Here is a 20,337-nt window from a genome sequence, read left to right on the forward strand (position 1 = left end):
TTCTCTTCTCATGAGGTGGCCAAAGTCTTGGAGCCTCAGCTTCAGGATCTGTCCTTCCAGTGACAGGATGTTTCCAAGCACAATTCAAAGTGCTGGTGCTGACCTTTAAAGCCCCAAATGGCCCAGTATACCTGAAGGAGCGTCTCCACCCCCATTGTCCATCCCGGACACTGAGGTCCAGCGCCGAGGGCCTTCTGGCGGTTCCCTCCCTGCGATAAGCGAGGTTACCGGGAACCAGGCAGAGGGCCTTCTCGGTGGTGGCGCCCTCCCTGTGGAACGCCCTCCCATCAGATGTCAAGGAAATAAACAGCTATCTGACTTTTAGAAGACATCTGAAGGCAACCCTGCTTAGGCAAGCTTTTAATGTTTGATGTATTGTATTTTTAATATTTTGTTGGGAGCAGCCCAGAGTGGCTGGGGAAGCCCAGCCAGATGGGTGGGGTATGAATTATAAATTATTATTACTATTAGAAACTCATATATATATATATATATATATATATATATATATATATATAAGCTAGACACCAAATGTCTCCTTAAACCAAGGTTAAAGGTAAAGGGACCCCTGACCATTAGGTCCGGTCGTGGCCGACTCTGGGGTCGTGGCGCTCATCTCGCTTTACTGGCCGAGGGAGCCGGTATACAGCTTCCGGGTCATGTGGCCAGCAGGACTAAGCCACTTCTGGCGAACCAGAGCAGCGCACGGAAACACCGTTTACCTTCCCGCCGGAGCGGTACCTATTTATCTACTTGCACTTTGACGTGCTTTCGAACTGCTAGGTTGGCAGGAGCAGGGACCGAGCAACGGGAGCTCACCCCGTCATTGCGGGGATTCAAACCACCAACCTTCTGATCGGCAAGTCCTAGGCTCTGTGGTTTAACCCACAGTGCCACCCGCGTCCCTTCCAAACCAGGGTTACAGTTGCCAAAAAGGAATGTCTAGTTGCCATTTCTGGGCAAGGTGGCTCTAAAGTCTTATTTTTCAAAGGGTGGACTGATGGTGATTGATTCTCAGTTAAACGTCTGGCTCATTCAGAGGACAACCTTGAGATTGGTTAAGAGCTTTGAGAACTTAAAGAAGAAAAGTACCTTGATCGAAGGACATACTGGCCTGTTCCGACCTCTTTTTCTTAATGGTGACACGGTCCATTCATCTTTTTAGGAGGGGAGAATTCTTTCAATCCCAAGAAGCAAGACTTAACCGCGTTCTTGTGCCGCTAGGGTTCAATCAACGTTTTCCAGGAAGCTTGTGTGTTCTTGGTGCCATCTTGGAGAAAACTGGCCAGCCTTTCTTCTCTTCAACGCACCATAAATCAGCTCAATTTCTCAATGTTCCCTTCTCTTGAGATCTGAGGGGCTGATGAAAGCAACAAGGGAATCTTGTCGTACTTGAAAACCTTCAGCAACATTTTTGTGGCTTTGAGCTATTTGTGGGACCCGGTCAATTTTGTCAGATGATGGTGGAAAGGCACAGAATGGGTGGGTGGAAATAATGGCTCTACTTCGGAACACAGGAAGGCTGCTTCATGGAACGTCAAGCCAATTGGTCCTTCTAGCTCATTTTCCCAAAACTAGGTTCTTCAGCGCTTTTTTATATATATAATTTTTTGAGTTATACTTTTCTGGTTTATACGTTTCACCAATCATTTTGACATTTGAAAATTGACTTCCTTCCCCCTTTTTCTGCGGCTCCTTAAATTTATTTCCAATATCTTCTGCATATCCAGATTAACTTAATTTGCTCCTTTATTCATCTTCTTTAAATATATACGCTTACGAAACTGCAGGTTATTGCAATGATCCTGCCAATGTTCTCATCTGTTTACAATTTATCTGTAAATACTCAAAAAACCATTTCTATTTGTAATGGTTCTAGGGGTTGCTCGTGCGTAAACCGGCGCCACACCTGGCTGGGTTGCCTGAGTGAACCCTTTCTGTCCGGACAGCCACTCTCCCGTGGCTGTCTCAATCGCTGGCAGAATCCGTCAGTGGGCGTTTCTTGAACTTCTTCCAGCAAAGAAGCTCTTTGACGCCTAGTCTCCGCCTACTCTCCCTGCGCGGAAGCCTTCTGGGCAAGGAGGGTGTGGGCAGCGGAGGACCCCTACTCTCCCCGCTGGTCCCCGGCAAGGAGTCATGGGACTGCCTCGCCGCTTCCCCCATCTGCCCCCCTTCTCCACTGGTGCTACGCTGATTCTCTTCCCCAGAAGATGTGCTGCTCCTCCCGATCCCGGGACGCGCTCTGGAGTCCCTCTGGAGCCCTCTCTCTCCTTCCGGCCCTGATGGCAGTTCCCTGACACTATTCTTCTATAAAAAAAGTTTTTATTGATTTCTTACTCTTCTGGTATGTTTTGCCATTTCTGCATTTTCCGTGAGTTTTTGTATACGTTCTTCCTGGGACTGCTGCCGCATTCTGGATTTGTTGTAGTTTCTGGGTCACCTTCTAAGGCAACCCCACGTAGAGCGCATTGCGGTAGTCCAAGCGGGAGATAACCAGAGCATGCACCACTCTGGCCAGGCAGTCCGCAGGCAGGGAGGGTCTCATCCTGTGTACCAGATGGAGCTGGTAGACAGCTGCCCTGGACACAGAATTGACCTGCGCCTCCATGGACAGCTGTGAGTCCAAAATTACCCCCAGGCTGCGCACCTGGTCCTTCAGGGGCACAGTTGCCCCATTCAGGACCAGGGAGTCCCCCACACCTGCCCACTCCAACCCCCAAAAACAGTACAGTCATACCTCGGGTTACAGATGCTTCAGGTTGCGTTTTTTCGGGTTACAGACCGCCAAAACCCGGAAGTACTGGAACGGGTTACTTCTGGGTTTTGGCTTCGGCAGAAGCGCTAAATCGTGCTTTGCGCATGCGCAGAAGAACCGAATTGCAACCCGTGAGTGTGCAGACGTGCCGCTGCAGGTTGCGAACATGCATCATGCTCGCAACCCGAGCATCCACTATACTTCTGTCTTGACCAGGGGTAGGCAACCTAAGGCCCTGGGGCCAGATCCGGCCCAATCGCCTTCTGAATCCAGCCCGCGGACGGTCTGGGAATCGGCGTGTTTTTACAAGAGTAGAATTTTATTTAAAATGCATCTCTGGCTTATTTGTGGGGCATAGGAATTTGTTCATTTTCCCCACCCCCAAAATATAGTCTGGCCCCCCACAGGGTCTGAGGGATGGTGGACTGGCCCACGGTTGAAAAAGGTTGCTGACCCCTAGTCTTGACAGGATTCAACCTCAATCTGTTAGCCGCCATCCATCCTCCAGCACCCTCCAGACACTCACACAGCGTGGGTCGCCCCTGACAGCGGGTGGCTCTGTTAAGTTGTGGGTGAACATATCAGACGACACAGCGATTCTCCAAACAGCTCTTGTTTATTCACAGGCCAGGACAGAACTGAACTGAAGGGTTCAGTCAGCCTGCTTATATAGAGCTCCACTACAACGTAACTGTAAGAACTTTCTAAAACTATCCAATCACTGAACGTCACTTTCGATCCCTTATTTGCATAGCTATCTACAGTATCCCCCTGCTGGCCCAGGGTGAGAACTTCAGTACATAACAGGCTGGTGCTTTACCGACGTGAGCTATGTCAGGACACGACTACCTTACGTTTGCTGGTACCCTCTCTCTGGCGACGCATGCTCCCGTTTCGCCGATCGGTCCCTGCTCTCGAATGTGTTGCCTTGCGGCTTTGGACCACGCCGCTAGGTCGGCTTTGCCGCAGGACCCACGAAGTCTGGAATCCTGGGATGCGCCTGAGGCTGTAGTTCTGGCGGCGACATCACAAGCGCGGCGTTCTAGAATGAGGGGGGGGTCTCCCCTTTGGCCTGCAGTGGCAGGAAGACCTCTGCCGGAGAAACACCCTGGGGGGAGCGGGCAGGGGAGGGGGCAAGTTTTGCAAAGGCCGGTGCCAGGACAGAACAGTGGGAGGAAATACCCCCCCCCCGGCACTTGTTCCCTCCCCGCAGCCTGAAAGAGAAAAAATAATAATGCCACATTGACATGGGAAGAAGGCGTTTGAAGGCAGGACATCACCCAGCTTCCGGTTTGGAGAGTCGTGAGCAGCGAGGAGGCAGGGTGCGTCTGTGGCTAAGCAGATCTCTCCCCCCACCCCCCGGTTTCTTTTGCTTGCACAGTTTGAGACATCATTGTCTGTGCAACATTTCTTTTGCAACACGTGCACCTCGGGTCATGCAAAAGGGGTGGCTTTGCAAAACCTGAGCTGTGTGGCGGCCAGTTGCTGTAGCTTTGTAATGTATGCAAATGATGTTTTATTGTGTGTTTAATATCCTGTTAGGGGACGCGGGTGGCGCTGTGGGTTAAACCACTGAGCCTAGGGCTTGCCGATCAGAAGGTCATGCGCAAATCCCCGCGACGGGGTGAGCTCCCGTTGCTCGGTCCCTGCTCCTGCCAATCTAGCAGTTCGAAAGCACGTCAAAGTGCAAGTAGATAAATAGGTAATAATAATAAAATTTTATTTAGATCCCACACTCCCCAGCCGAAGCCGGGCTCAGAGCAGCTAACAACAGTAAAATAATACAGCATTCTAAAATCAATTCATTATAAAATCAGTTTAAATCAAATTAATGGCAACCAATAAATTATTATTACTATTATTTTTATTTTTATTATTATTATTTTAATGTTGAAGGCCGTTGGGGGGTGGCCCTCTTGGATGCAGCCTGGCTTTTTAAAAAAAAAAAAAAGTATTAAAGGAAGCTTATTGGTTCCTTTGACTCAAAAAACCACACACACCTTTTCGAAGATTTGCCAGGCTTGTTCATATTGCTGCTTTGCTTCTAGAAACCAGATTGGGGAGGTTGTGGATCCTGTTCCCCATCTGTGAATTAGATCAAATCTCTCTGCTTTGCTTTTTTTTTTGCAGAAAGGCGTCCTCTGACACAGAGGACCGTGGCTGAAATCCGTCTTCCGCTAAAGATTAAATAGAGTGCCCCGGGGTTGGGGGGATAGTGTCTGGGGGATGAAAAACAACTTAATCTGCTTTGGGTCGCATTGCTGCAGTGACCTGTCTTTTTCTCGTCCACTCCGCAGCGTTGAAAACCACCACCCAGAACCAGCGGAAGAAGCAGATTCGCCGGCGGAAGAGATGTTCCGATCCAAAGGTAGGCAAAAGTTGCTGGTGGGGAGCGTCGGGGAGCGTTTGAGACAGTGACGTGGGCGAAGAATTCTGAGAGAAGCACAACCAGGCACCCCCATGACAGACCCCCTTATCGAGGCTGTGGGGCTGAGTTCCTGCATCCGGCGGACATTCAAACATCATCCTAATAATAATATTTTATTATTTATACCCCACCCATCCGGCTGAGTCTCCCCAGCCACTCTGGGCGGCTCCCAATCAAGTGTTAAAAACAGTACAGCGTTAAATATTAAAAACTTCCCTGAACAGGGCTGCCTTCAGATGTCTTTTAAAGATAGGATAGCTGCTTATTTCCTTCACATCTGATGGGAGGGCGTTCCACAGGGAGGGTGCCAACACCGAGAAGGCCCTCTGCCTGGTTCCCTGTAGCTTTGCTTCTCGCAATGAGGGAACCGCCAGAAGGCCCTCGGCGCTGGATCTCAGTGTGAACGATGGGGGTGGAGACGCTCCTTCAGATATACTGGACCGAGGCCGTTTAGGGCTTTAAAGGTCAGCACCAACACTTTGAATTGTGCTTGGAAATGTCCTGGGAGCCAATGCAGGTCTTTCAGGACCGGTGTTATGTGGTCCCAGCGGCCGCTCCCAGTCCCCAGTCTAGCTGCCGCATTCTGGATTAATTGCAGTTTCCAGGTCACCTTCAAAGGTAGCCCCACGTAGAGCACATGGCAGTAGTCCAAGCGGGAGATAACCAGAGCATGCACCACTCTGGCAAGACAGTCTGCAGGCAGGGAGGGTCTCATCCTGCGTACCAGGTGGAGCTGGTAGACAGCTGCCCTGGACACAGAACTGACCTGGGCCTCCATGGACAGCTGTGAGTCCAAAATAACTCCCAGGCTGCGTACCTGGTCCTTCAGGGGGACAGTTACCCCATTCAGGACCAGGGAATCCCCCACACCCGCCATGTTGTGCATGCTACGTGGCCCCACCCCCCAGCGTGAACCCCCAGCCCAGCTGCCCAGTCTACCAGGGGACCGAAACACTTTCCCTGCCCCGGGCACCAGCAACCCACGCTACGTCACTGATGTGTGTGAGAGAGAGATGTGAAAGGGCAAATCCTCACACCGTCAGGATTCGCACTGGCGTCCTTGAGGTCCCTGAGCAACAAGACGTTGAAGGAGTCCAACACTTAACCCGGGGGTGACTGTAGCCCTTTCAAAAGGCGCATGGGGTTTTTTAGATTTGTCCTGTAATATTTTGGACCGTTGCGTATCAGTGCTCCAGTAACATTTCCAAAATAACAAAACAGGTAATAAGAAGCAACTCCAGAACTAGGCCTGTAAAATGAACGTTCCGTATTTGATCTCCTTTAGTAATGACTCGTTTTGAAACCTTTAAGATAACACCTTGATAGGTTCCTGTTGGTTACGTCGCTTTGCGTAGTATATCTGGTATACCTGTCATGTTTTATTTCGGAATGTTTCATTTGATCTCTTCCTGTAGGATGCAAACCGCTTTGAGATTTTTTTTCCCACCTTAAAAACAAAGCGGCATAGAAATGAAATTGATAATAATAATAATAATACAGTGGTACCTTGGACGCGGGTGGCGCTGTGGGTTAAACCACAGAGCCAAGGACTTGCCAATCAGAAGGTCGGCAGTTCGAATCCCCGCAATGGGGTGAGCTCCCGTTGCTCGGTCCCTGCTCCTGCCAACCTAGCAGTTCGAAAGCACGTCAAAGTGCAAGTAGATAAATAGGTACCACTCTGGCGGGAAGGTCAACAGCATTTCCATGCGGTGCTCTGGTTCGCCAGAAGCGGTTTAGTCCTGCTGGCCACATGACCCGGAAGCTGTACGCCAGCTCCCTTGGCCAATAAAGCGAGATGAGCGCCGCAACCCCAGAGTCGTCCACGACTGGACCTAATGGTCAGGGGGTACCTTTACCTTTACCTTTTAACCTATACACACTTCCTGTTATATCTGTTACATATCACACAAAAAATTAAATTTCTAGCAATCCTTCATATTCAAGATTCAATCTTTACCTTTACCTTTACCTTTTTTACCTTGGTTCTCAAATGCCTCGGTACTCAACAACTTGAAACCCAAACACTTCAAACCCGGAAGTAAGTGTTCCGGTTTGCAAACTTATTTCGGAAGCCGAACGTGCTCCGTTTTGAGTGTTACGCTGAGGTATGTCTGTTTTTGCTATTTATTTTGCGTTTTTGTTTTTGCGGCTCTTTCTTTGTGACTGTGTGGAACCCAGTTCAGCTACTGATGGATTGATTGTGTGGCTGCAGTACATTGTTTATTGCTTTCATTTTATGGACCAATGGTCTTGTTAGAAAGCAAAATTCATGTCAAATTGCTGCTTTAGGGGTTGTTTTTAAAAGTCTGGAACAGATTAATCCGTTTTGCATTACTTTATGGGAAAGCGCGCCTCGGTTTTGGAAGGCTTTGATTTTGGAGTGGACTTCCGGAACGGATTAGCGTATTTTTCGCTCTATAAGACGCACCAGACCCCAAGATGCACCTAGTTTTTGGAGGAGGAAAACAAGAAAAAACATATTCTGAATCTCAGAAGCCAGAACAGCAAGAGGGATCTCTGCGCAGTGAAAGCAGCGATCCCTCTTGCTGTTCTGGCTTCTGGGATAGCTGCGCAGCCTGCATTCGCTCCATAAGACGCGCACACATTTCCCCTTACTTTTTAGGAGAGAAAAAGTGAGTCTTATTGAGCAAAAAATACGGTAAGTTTGAGAACCAAGGTATATAAAAATCCGCAAGTGAGAACAGTTGATGATCCATTGGCTGGTATTCCTACGATGCCCATTTTAATGCTTGAAGGACTTATTTAGGCTGCCTGTTTAAGACTTTTTCATGGCCCCTGTCCCCCCCCCCATCTTGTTCTCTCTCCCATGGACACCCCAGCTCCGCCTTCTGTAGGACTATGGACCTCGAAGAGGGATGGGGAAGTCCTCCTGAGGATGGATGAAATCGGAATCGGGTCCGAGGCCCCCATCACCGTTCACGAACTTCTTCTGAACTCCGTCAGTCAATTCGGCGACTATCCGGCCCTGTCTTCGAAGAAAGACGGCAGGTGGACCAAACTCACCTTCAAGGAGTATTACCAGGAGTGCCGGGGAGCCGCCAAGAGCTTTCTAAAGGTTTGGGGGTTTGTGGGGACAAGGCATCTCTTTTTTGACCCCCATCTTCTTCCCCTTACCTTCACAGGGACCCTGCGAAGTAGGCCAGGCTAAGAGATAGCTACTTGGCCCCCGGCTTGCCCAACTCTCTGAGAATTCGGGACCTAGAGCTTCCTAGTCTCGGATTTGTTGGGGGAAACCCAGCCACATTATTTTATATCTTAAATATTTTATATTATATATATATTACTGTATATTTCGCTCTATAAGACGCACCATACCATAAGATGCACCTAGTTTTTGGAGGAGGAAAACAAGAAAAAAAGTATTCTGAATCTCACAAGCCAGAACAGCAAGAGGGATCGCTGCGCAGCAAAAGCAGCGATCCCTCTTGCTATTATGGCTTCTGGGATAGCTGCGCAGCCTGCATTCGCTCCATAAGACGCACACACATTTCCCCTTACTTTTTAGGAGGGAAAAAGTGAGTCTTATAGAGCAAAAAATACGGTATTTTATATCTTACATTTTTTATTTATTATATTATACAGTGGTACCTCTGGATGCGAACGGGATCCGTTCCGGAGCCCTGTTCGCAACATGAGCAGAACGCAACACGTGTCTGCGCATGTGCGGTTCGCGATTCGCCGCTTCTGCGCATGCACGTGATGTCATTTTGAGCGTCTGCGCATGTGCGAGCGGCGAAACCCGGAAGTAACCCTTTCCGGTACTTCCGGGTCACCGCAGGACGCAACCTGAAAAGATTTAACGTGAAGCAAATGTAACAAAAGGTATGACTGTATATACATTACATTACAGTACATTACGATACTATATTATATTATATTATATATAATACAATTGCTCTTATAGCATATTTAAGCCACCACAAACGGGTGGCCTCTTTTGAGGGCAGAAACTGTATATTCTCTTCTCTCTCTATAATTTTTATTTGATTTTACAACTCCATTCGTACTCATAATCACAAATAATAGAAATTACACAAGATTCTGAAGACTTCCCTTCTCCCCTCCGTGGGTTCTTTGAATAACTGTTTTTTAAAAACTGCGTATTATTAGTCCATCTGATTTACAATCCTCCATTGTATCCAAAATCTGTGTAACATTGCAAGAGTTACTTAAAACCTTCCAAAGAGTTCAAGTGTTTACAGTGGTCTTTCAAATATAATATAAATTTCTTTATTGAAGTTTTGATCCTCCTGGTTTCTGGTTTTCCTGGTTAGTCTTGCCATCTCTGCGTACTCCAGTAATTTCATCTGCCAGTCCGCCCTAGTAGATATTTTGTTGTCTTTCCAACTCTGGCCAAGAAGCATTCTTGCAGCTGTTGTAGCGTACATAAACAGTCTTTTCAGTTCCTTCAGTATCTCTGCACCTACAATTCCTAACAAAAATGCTTCTGTTTTTTTAACAAGTTATTTCAAACTTTTTTTTTAGTTCATTACAAGGTGGATAAAAATCAATGATTTTTTTTTAAAAATGGATTTTTAAAATTTAAATTGGATTTTTTAAAATTTAAATTGGATTTTTAAAATAAAATGCTTTCTAAAGATAGTTTTCTATTTATGTTACATTATAGTCCAAAGGTTAAACTTTTGATGTGGTTTAAAAAACGAAAAAAAAAACCCACACCTTAGACTGAGTTTTAGCACACATGAAAAACTTAAAACAAATCCTTATTTCCTGATGAATAGCCTTTGGACTATTGTTGTTGTCGTTTAGTGGTTTTTGTCCTTCTCTCGTAGTTTGTCTGTTAGCTTAGCCAATTCCGCATAGTTCATCCGTTTTTCTTGCCATTGTTCCTTTGATGGTATTTCTTCCGTCTTCCTTTGATGGTATTTCTTCCGTCTTCCACTATTGTGCAATCAAGATTCTTGCCGCTGTTGTAGCATAAATAATGTCCATTTTCATTTTGGTAGATCTTGATTTGAGATACCTAACAAAAAGGATTCAGGTTGTTTAACAAAATTCATTTTAAACATTTTTTCCAATTCATTGTATATCATTTCCCAAGGGTTTTTAATGCGTTTGCATTCCCACCACATATGACAAAATGTTCCTTCCTTTTCCTTACATCTCCAGAAACTGTTATTTTCCTTCCTAAACATCTTTGCCCAAAAAATGGGTGCATTTTGGAAGATACCTTCTTACCTGAGTCTCTCCTCTTTGTGTTGCAGTTGGGCCTGGAACGCTTTCACGGCGTTGGCATTCTGGGATTCAATTCTGCCGAATGGTTCATAGCGGACATCGGAGCGATTCTGGCTGGGTGAGTTTGACCGTTCCGAAAAAGGAAGCGTAACTCTGAACGGGACCGGAACCCGCTGTTTCTTTTCTTTTGTTGTAAATTTATTTATTTGGTTTTTCAAATTAAACTTTGAAAGTCACATATCAACATAAAAAAAAGGTACCTTAGAATCTCCAGGGCTTCCCTCTTCCCTGGAGAGAGCCAGTGTGGTGTAGTGGTTAAGAGCAGTGGACTTGTAATCTGGTGAACCGGGTTCACTTCCCCGCTCCTCCACCTGCAGCTGCTGGGTGAGCTTGGGCCAGTCACACTTCTCTGAAGTCTCTCAGCCCCACTCACCTCACAGAGTGTTTGTTGTGGGGGAGGAAGGGAAAGGAGAATGTTAGCCGCTTTGAGACTCCTTCGGGTAGTGATAAAACGGGATATCAAATCCAAACACCACTACTTCCTCCCCTTTGTGGGTCCTATTGTTAATCACTTCCTCCTGCATCTTTTGTTGTTGTCGCTGTTGAGTCGTTTAGTCGTGTCCGACTCTTCGTGACCCCCTGGACCAGAGCATGCCAGGCACTCCTGTCTTCCACTGCCTCTCGCAGTTTGGTCAAACTCCTGCTGGTAGCTTCGAGAACACTGTCCCACCACCTCGTCCTCTGTGCCCCCTTCTCCTTGTGCCCTCCATCTTTCCTAGCATCAGGGTCTTTTCCAGGGAGTCTTCTCTTCTCATGAGGTGGCCAAAGTCTTGGAGCCTCAGCTTCAGGATCTGTCCTTCCAGTGAGCACTCAGGGCTGATTTCCTTCAGAATGGAGAGGTTTGATCTTCTTGCAGTCCATGGGACTCTCAAGAGTCTCCTCCAGCACCAGAATTCAAAAGCATCCATTCTCTGGCAATCAGCCTTCTTTATGGTCCAGCTCTCACTTCCATACATCACTACTGGGGTAACCATAGCTTTAACTATACGGACCTTTTATAATACAATCCAAATCTTTAACATCTCCCTGATATCCAAAATTCACCATTAAACTTATTCCAATCCCATGAACGGTTTTAGCTGTTTACAGTGGTTTTTAAGACAGGCATAGAGAAACTCGGCCCTCCAGATGTTTTGGGACTACAACTACCATCATCTCTAGCTAACAGGACCAGTGGTCAGGGATGATGGGAGTTGTAGTCCCAAAACATCTGGAGGGCCAAGTTTGCCTATGCCTGGATTATAATCCTCCGCCCCCATTCCTTATTAAAGTTTTGGTCTTCCTGATTTCTGATTTGTCCGGTCATTGTTGCCATTTGATGGCATAGTCCCATCAACTTAACAAACCTAGTCACTTCTAATCCCTTGGCCCGTCAAAGGATGCCCAACTTGGGATGCCCAACTAAATTTGTAGCATTCCCTTTAGGAAGACCAGATTTCAGGGCAGTTCACTGAAATAACATGCTGCGTACTGTCTCCTCAGAGTGGTGCATGCTCTAGTTATCTCCCGCTTGGACTACTGCCATGCGCTCTACGTGGGGCTACCTTTGAAGGTGACCCGGAAACTACAACTAATCCAGAATGCGGCAGCTAGACTGGTGACTGGGGGTGGCCGCTGAGACCACATAACACCACTCTTGAAAGACCTACATTGGCTCCCAGTATGTTTCCGAGCACAATTCAAAGTGTTGGTGCTGACCTTTAAAGCCCTAAACGGCCTCGGCCCAGTATACCTGAAGGAGCGTCTCCACCCCCATCATTCTGCCCGGACGCTGAGGTCCAGCGCCAAGGGCCTTCTGGCGGTTCCCTCATTGTGAGAAGTGAGGTTATAGGGAACCAGGCAGAGGGCCTTCTCGGTAGTGGCACCTGCCCTGTGGAACACCCTCCCTTCAGATGTGAAGGAAATAAGCAGCTATCTTCTCTTTAAAAGACATCTGAAGGCAGCCCTGTTTAGGGAAGTCTTTAATATTTAACGCTGTATTGTTTTTAATACTTGATTGGGAGCCGCCCAGAGTGGCTGGGGAAACTCAGCCAGATGGGCGGGGTATAAATAATAAATTATTATGCCTTGCGCTGAGCCAAGACCACAGTGGTCCACCTGTCCATCATTGCTGCCTACACCAACTTGCAGCAGTGCTCTGGGGGTTTCAGAATAAGGAAGGATCAATGCCTTTTCCAGCCTTACCTGGAGGCATCTGAAATTGAGCCCGGCACCTGCGTGAAAATCAGGAGTCTCCATTTAAACCCTTGCAGCCAGGGCCAGATTTTGGTTTGTTGAGGCCCTAAGCTACTGAAGGTAATGGAGGGCCCCCTTATATGTCCAGCTGTCCTTTGTCAACAGCAGATTGTCGCTGTTTTTTGTGTTGAATTTTTTTGTGTGGTAATTTATGGAGGCAGTGGAAGATTCGAACCGCCGACCTTCTGATTGGCAAGTCCTAAGCTCTGTGGTTTAACCCGAAGAATTGATGCTTCTGAATTCTGGTGCTGGAGGAGACTCTTGAGAGTCCCATGGACTACAAGAAGATCAAACCTCTTCATTCTTAAGGAAATCAGCCCTGAGTGCTCACTGGAAGGACAGATCCTGAAGCTGAGGCTCCAATACTTTGGCCACCTCATGAGAAGAGAAGACGCCCTGGAAAAGACCCTGATGCTGGGAAAGATGGAGGGCACAAGGAGAAGGGGACGACAGAGGACGAGATGGTGGGACAGTGTTCTTGAAGCTACCAACGTGAGTTTGACCAAACTGCGAGAGGCAGTGGAAGACAGGAGTGCCTGGCGTGCTCTGGTCCAGGGGGTCACGAAGAGTCGGACACGACTAAACGATGAAACAACAACAACAATTTATGGACCTAATAATATCTCTAGCCATTTGCACATAACAGAATACGCATTTAATCAAAGGGATTGTTGAACTGAAATACAATTAAGAGGTATATTAATAGTGAAATACAACTAAGTAGTACATGAATAGTGAAATAATTAAGCTCTAACTTTAAATGATTTTTTATTCGTAACAAACGTAATAATGCAAACGCATTGGCATTTGGCAATAACAAAAGTTCCCTTAGAAACACAATTTACAAAGACTCATAGTCTAGTCTCAGTCTAGAAACTTGCAATAACATGAAATGATAATTGTTTTTTATCTTACATTTTGGAAACATACATCCAGTTTTTTCCCCCTTTACATTTTTGGGGGGCCCTAAGCTATAGCTTGTTTGAAGTAAAGGTAAAGGGACCCCTGACCATTAGGGCCAGTCATGGCCGACTCTGGGGTTGCGGCACTCATCTCGCTTTATTGGCCGAGGGAGCCGGCGTACAGCTTCTGGGTCATGTGGCCAGCATGACCAAGCCGCTTCTGGCAAACCAGAGCAGCACACGGAAACACCGTTTACCTTCCCGCCGGAGCGGTACCTATTTATCTACTTGCACTTTGACGGGCTTTCGAACTGCTAGGTTGGCAGGAGCAGGGACCAAGCAACGGGAGCTCACCCCGTCACTGGGATTCGAACCGCCGACCTTCTGATCGGCAAGTCCTAGGCTCTGTGGTTTAACCCACAGCACCACCCACATCCCACACAGCTTGTTTAGCTTATACGTAAATTCAGCACTGCTTGCAGCGCTCTAGAACAACCTCAAAAGGAAGCTTTTGAATTGTGCACCCCCAAAAATGTTCAAAACCGCCTGTTGCTTGTCATTTGGAGGGCTAGAAAAGAGAGCCCAGGACTGTGGTCTGTGTCAAAGTTTACAGCCTGGTCCCTCTGTGTTCAAACCACATCTCAGGTGTCTGTTGCACCCAGATTACAGGATCTCTGCTTTTCCCCCCCACACATGCAGAGGTTTCGCTGTTGGCATTTACACAACCAACTCCCCGGAAGCCTGCCAGTACGTCGCAGAGAACTGCGGAGCCAATATCATTGTGGTGGAGAACGACCGACAACTTCAGAAAATCTTGGAGGTGACGTGGGGTTGTGGGCTGTGGCTTCGGCATGCTTGGCCTTGCTGCAATCCCATGGGCATTCGAGTGTTCGGGTGTACGCTAGCTTGCGGAATTATACTTTTAGGGCCGTAAAGGGGGCGCAAAACCCAGGTTGAAATCAGACTCCTAAAACACTACAGTGTCAAAGGGAAACTGCGATCACAACATTAAGTTGCATTTACAGTGGTACCTTGGTTCTCAAACTTAATCCGTTCTGGAAGTCTGTTCCAAAACCAAAGCGTTCCAAAACCAAGGCACGCTTTCTCATAGAAAGCAATGCAAAACAGATTGATCCGTTCCAGACTTTTGAAAACAACCCCTAAAACAGCACTTCAACATGAATTTTACTATCTAATGAGACCATTTGTCCATAAAATGAAAGCAATAATCAATGAAGTGTACTGTAAAATAAATAAGACAGTATTGTAGATCATAAAAACAAAAATTACTTTTTTTCTTACATGCATTGCTGATAGTCATTGTTTGGATGGGGGCTTTTGTCCATTTCCACAGTCACATAATCAGTCCATCAGTAGCTGAACTGGGTTCCACACAGTCACAAAAACAAATGAACCGAAAAAGCCTCAAAAACAAAAACGCAAAATAAATAGCAGAAACAAAAGTGCCCAACTTAATCTGTTCCGGAAGTCCGTTTGACTTCCAAAATGTTCGAAAACCAAGGCGCGGCTTCTGATTGCTGCAGGCGCCCCAGAAACAATAGCCCACAGCCGCATCGGATGTTCGGCTTCCGAAAAACGTTTGAAAACCGGAACACTTACTTCTGGGTTTTCGGCGTTTGAGAACCAAGGCGTTTGAGAACCAAGGTACCACTGTAGTGCATCAAGCCATCAGAGCACAGGGATTTCCCCGTGGAAATGACTGCAAAGCTGTGGGATTCCTGCATTGAGTTGGGGGCTGGGATGGATGACCTCTGAGGTTCCCCCTCTCAGTTCTGTGGTCTTTCTTGCTCTAGGTTAAGAGCCAGTTGCCTCTTGTGAAGGCAATCATCCAGTATGGCGAAGAGCTCAAGGAGAAAAGGCCAAATCTGTACACAGTGAGTATCTCCTCTTTTCCTTCCGTTCCACCTTCTCGAAACCTCCCCTGAGTGCTTCATTGAGTTTGAGTTGGAAGGGATCCCAATCCCCTGCGATGCAGGGATCACAAAAAAGCCAATTTTTGTCAGGTCGTGAATTTAAGCCGCGCTTTAACCTTTCACGGTTGGAATTTGGAAGAAAAAAAAGTGAGGCTTATATTCGGGCCAATACGGTATACTGCCAGGTCAAAAATTAAGAAACCAAGATATGGACTTCAAACCGGTTTAGGATGATATATCGATATATCACCCAGCGCTAATGGGGTCCTGAGCCATGTACGACTTAGTCAACACCAGCACTTCGGACTGGACCCCGAAACTCGCTGGCAGCCAGTACAGTTGGGCTGGAATTGGTGTTTAAATCTTGTTTAAATAAATAGAATAAATAGAAATGTAGACCCTTCTTAACCAAGTTCTTCTTTTGGTAAAGGAAAGGGGATGGGTAGTGCTGTGGTCTAAACCACCGAGCCTCTTGGGCTTGCCGATCGGAAGGTCGGTGGTTCGAATCTCCGCAAGGGAATGAGCTCCCGTTGCTCTGTCCCAGCTCCTGCCAACCTAGCAGCTCAAAAGCACACCGGCGCAAGCAGATAAATAGGTACCACTGTGGCGGGAAGGTAGATGGCGTTTCCATGCGCTCTGGTTTCCGTCACGGTGTCTTGTTGCACCAGAAGCGGTTTACTCCTGCTGGCCACATCACCCGGAAAGCTGTGTGTGGACAATTGCCAGCTCCCTCAGCCTGAAAGTGAGATGAGCGCCACAACCCCAGAGTCGCCTTGGACTGGACTTAACCGTCCAGGGGTCCTTTACCTTTACCCTTGTGTCTCTTTCGTTCGTGCAGTGGAGTGAGTTCATGGCGCTTGGGGCCAGCGTCTCGGATGACCAGCTTGACAAAATCATCGCGTCCCAGAAGCCCAACCAATGTTGCACCCTGATCTATACCTCGGGGACGACGGGTCAGCCCAAGGGAGTCATGTTGAGCCACGACAACGTGAGTGAGATTCGCCGCTTTGGGAAACTTTCAGGAGAGTCGCAGCCCTGGGGATGAAATCTTATCTCTCTCAAACTGGTCTCCCGTATCAGATACCGGCCACTTGAGTTGTGCAAGAAATCGCCATGGGTGAAAAAGGAGGAATGCAGTTATAATTAAGCCCATTTTGAAACTGGGGGCATATGGGTGCCTCTGGTGGGGAAGGGCAAAATAATAATAATAATAATAATAATAATAGTTTGTTTGTACCCCGCCTATCTGGCTGCGTTTCCCCAGCCACTGTGGGCGGCTTCCAACAAGATTAAAAATACATTAAAACACCAGTCATTAAAAGCTTCCCTAAACATGTCTGCCTTCAGATGTCTCCTAAATGTCAGGTAGTTATTTTTCTCTTTGACATCTGGTGGGAGGGCATTCCACAGGGCAGGTGCCACTACCGAAAAGGCCCTCTGCCTGGTTCCCTGTAGCTTTGCTTCTCTCAGTGAGGGAACCGCCAGAAGGCCCTCGGAGCTGGACCTCAGCGTCTGGGCAGAACAATGGGGGTGGAGACGCTTCTTCAGCTATACGGGGCCGAGGCCGTTTAGGGCTTTCAAGGTCAGCACCAACACTTTGAATTGTGCTCGGAAACGTACTGGGAGCCAATGCAGATCTCTCAGGACCGGTGTTATGTGGTCCCGGCGGCCGCCCCAGTCCCCAGTCTAGCTGCCTCACTCTGGATTAATTGCAGTTTCCGGGTCACCTTCAAAGGTAGCCCCACGTAGAGCACATTGCAGTAGTCCAAGCGGGAGATAAACAGAGCATGTACCACTCTGGCCAGACAGTCTGCGGACAGGGAGGGTCTCATCCTGCATACCAGATGGAGCTGGTAGACAGCTGCCCTGGACACAGAATTGACCTGTGCCTCCATGGACAGCTGTGAGTCCAAAATGACTCCCAGGCTGCGCTCCTGGTCCTTCAGGGGCACAGGTACCCAACACAATATTTTGCTGGAAGGCACCCGGACTGCCTGGGGAAACCCAGCCAGATGGGCGGGGTATGAATAATTAATAATAATAATAATAATAATAATAATAATGTGTGTGTGTTGCGTTGTCGCTGAAGTGTTGTGCTTTTGCAGATCACCTGGACGGCCCGGGCAGGAGGCAACTATGTCGGCTTGAGCAAAGCGACGGAGCGTCAGGAGGTGGTGGTCAGCTACCTGCCTCTCAGCCACGTGGCTGCGCAGATGATTGACATCTGGCTGCCAATCACTTTTGGAGTCCACATCTGCTTTGCGCAACCGGATGCTTTGAAGGTGACATTCGGGGAAATTTAAAAACAAAACCAAAACCCAGAACCCACAGCCCCGCAAGAACACACAGAAGCACTTGAGTGTGTTTTTTTCCATTCCTCATGTCATTTTTATTAAATCTCCAAAAAGATTCCCAAAAAATTAATCATCATACACAACTTCTTTTTTTAAACACACACACACAGTTTCTTCTTCTTTTTTTAAATTTTTTTTATTGCAAAACAATTTACATAAAACAACAGTACATCAGTAACAACTGCACACACACTAACAACAAATCTTCTAACTTCACACACACTTTTGACTTCCGAATCATCTTACTGTGCTTTTTACACATTCTTAACCTATACACGAAGGGACGCGGGTGGCGCTGTGGGTTAAACCACAGAGCCTAGGGCTTGCCGATCAGAAGGTCGGCAGTTCGAATCCCTGCAACAGGGTGAGCTCCCGTTGCTCGGTCCCTGCTCCTGCCAACCTAGCAGTTTGAAAGCACGTCAAAGTGCAAGTAGATAAATAGGTACCACTCCGGCGGGAAGGTAAACGGCGTTTCCGTGCGCTGCTCTGGTTCGCCAGAAGTGGCTTATTCATGCTGGCCACATGACCCAGAAGCTGTCTGCAGACCAACGCCGGCTCCCTTGGCCAATAAAGCGAGATGAGCGCCGCAACCCCAGAGTCGGTCACGACTGGACCTAATGGTCAGGGGTCCCTTTACCTTTAGCTTTTAACCTATACACACTTCCTGTTATATCTGTTACATATCATGAAAAAAAATTAAATTTCTAGCAATCCTTCATATTCAAGATTCAATCTAAACCTGTCAGGACATCTGCATTTTCACAGTATTGTTTTACATCTTCTTTAAATATTATCTATTCCTTACTCACTTTCTGATTTGTATTTCCTCTTGTTCTCCCGGTCATTTTTGCAAGTTGCAAGTATTCTATCATCTTGGCAGTCAAGCTTTGTGGGAATTAAGTCACAGGTTTTCCAGTTTTTTGCTATTAGGATTCTAGCCACCATAGTCACATACATAAAGATGGTTCTAATTTTTTTTTTTTTTTTTTGTATTTCAGTGGACATATTGCCTATTTTCCCCTCAAAATTTTTATTGATTTTCAACCTTTAAACCATCACATAAACACATAAAAACATAAAAACACTCAACAAAGAAAACACAGCAATAAACTAAACACAGAAAAAAAAATTATTTCTTCTGGTACCCAATTTCTTCACATTAATATGTGACTTCCTCAAAACCCCTCTAACTGAATTTCATTATATCACTTTTATAACAGTTCTCCAAATTCATATTTCTAATAATATTAACTCATTTCGTTTACTAACCTCTTCTCCTTTACTATTATTCTAATACTTAATACTTACTAAATACTATTCCTATTCTACCCCTAAGCCTATTTGATACTTCCAAGGATTTTCTATTTATCTTACCTTATACCACAATATTTATCTTATAAATATTTATCTTATACCACATATTTATCTTATACCATATTTATCTTTTACAACAATACCACAATGTTTAGCTAAATATTCTTTAAATTTCTTCCAGTCCTTTCAGTGGACATGATACCTAACAGAAAGGCTTCTGGGGTTTTTTGGGGAAGGAGAATTTGAAAACTGTATTAAGTTCATTGTATATTATGTCCCAGAATTCTCGTATCCTCACCCAGTCCCACAAAGTTTCCTCTTGACTTCCCACCCTCCCTTTTCTGATGTTTCCCATTTTATCAGCTGTGTTTACAGCACATAAAAAGGTAAAGGGACCCCTGACCATTAGGTCCAGTTGTGGCCGACTCTGGGGTTGCGGCGCTCATCTCGCTTTATTGGCCGAGGGAGCCGGCGTACAGCTTCCGGGTCATGTGGCCAGCATGACTAAGCCACTTCTGGCAAACCAGAGCAGCGCACAGAAACGCCGTTTACCTTCCTGCTGGAGCAGTACCTTTTTATCTACTTGCACTGGCGTGCTTTTGAACTGCTAGGTTGTCAGGAGCAGGGACCGAGCAACGGGAGCTCACCCCGTCGCAGGATTCGAACCGCTGACCTTCTGATCGGCAAGCCCTAGGCTCTGTGGTTTAACCCACAGCGCCACCCGCGTCCCGTTTACAGCACATACATTTTTACTAATCTAAACTCCAGGTCTCCCCCTGGGGAATGAACCCGGGACCCCTTTGCTCCCACCTGACCTTCGGCTCCCTCTCTTGAAATTTTATGTCCCGCCAGGGCACTTTGGTGGAGACCCTCAAGGAAGTGCGGCCCACGGCGTTCCTGGGGGTCCCTCGCGTCTGGGAGAAGATGCAGGAGAGGATGAAAGCCGCCGGGATGAAGTTCTCCGCCTTGAAGAAGCGGATCGCTGCCTGGGCAAAAGTCGTCGGGTTGGAGACCAACCTGAGACGAATCAATGGGTAGGAAGAACGTGGTGGCATTGTATTGGGTCCCAGACCACTAGGGGTAGAACAGCAGGGACCTAATGTATAAACGTAAAGGGACCCCTGACCATTAGGTCCAG

The 20,337-nt window shown here is 46.9% G+C and overlaps 1 protein-coding gene across 2 annotated transcripts in view; it reads left to right on the top strand.

Moving 5' to 3' along the window:
• ACSBG2 (acyl-CoA synthetase bubblegum family member 2) overlaps positions 1 to 20,337 on the top strand; it is a 33,438-nt gene that overhangs the window by 472 nt on the left and 12,629 nt on the right. The window contains exons 1-9 of one of the 2 annotated variants that reach the window (XM_083594511.1): positions 3,815 to 4,077; positions 5,053 to 5,123; positions 8,024 to 8,259; positions 10,430 to 10,518; positions 14,297 to 14,417; positions 15,412 to 15,492; positions 16,370 to 16,519; positions 17,637 to 17,813; positions 20,052 to 20,233. In XM_083594511.1, coding sequence (XP_083450637.1) covers positions 5,108 to 5,123; positions 8,024 to 8,259; positions 10,430 to 10,518; positions 14,297 to 14,417; positions 15,412 to 15,492; positions 16,370 to 16,519; positions 17,637 to 17,813; positions 20,052 to 20,233 — 1,052 coding nt within the window. In that variant the 5' untranslated portion in view covers positions 3,815 to 4,077; positions 5,053 to 5,107. Of the gene's footprint in view, positions 1 to 3,814; positions 4,078 to 5,052; positions 5,124 to 8,023; positions 8,260 to 10,429; positions 10,519 to 14,296; positions 14,418 to 15,411; positions 15,493 to 16,369; positions 16,520 to 17,636; positions 17,814 to 20,051; positions 20,234 to 20,337 lie in introns of those variants that run through there. The other variant, XM_083594510.1, reaches the window with a different exon arrangement.

This window comes from Podarcis filfolensis, assembly GCF_964270895.1.
Source record: "Podarcis filfolensis genome assembly, chromosome: 18".
NCBI classification, from domain to species: domain Eukaryota; kingdom Metazoa; phylum Chordata; class Lepidosauria; order Squamata; family Lacertidae; genus Podarcis; species Podarcis filfolensis.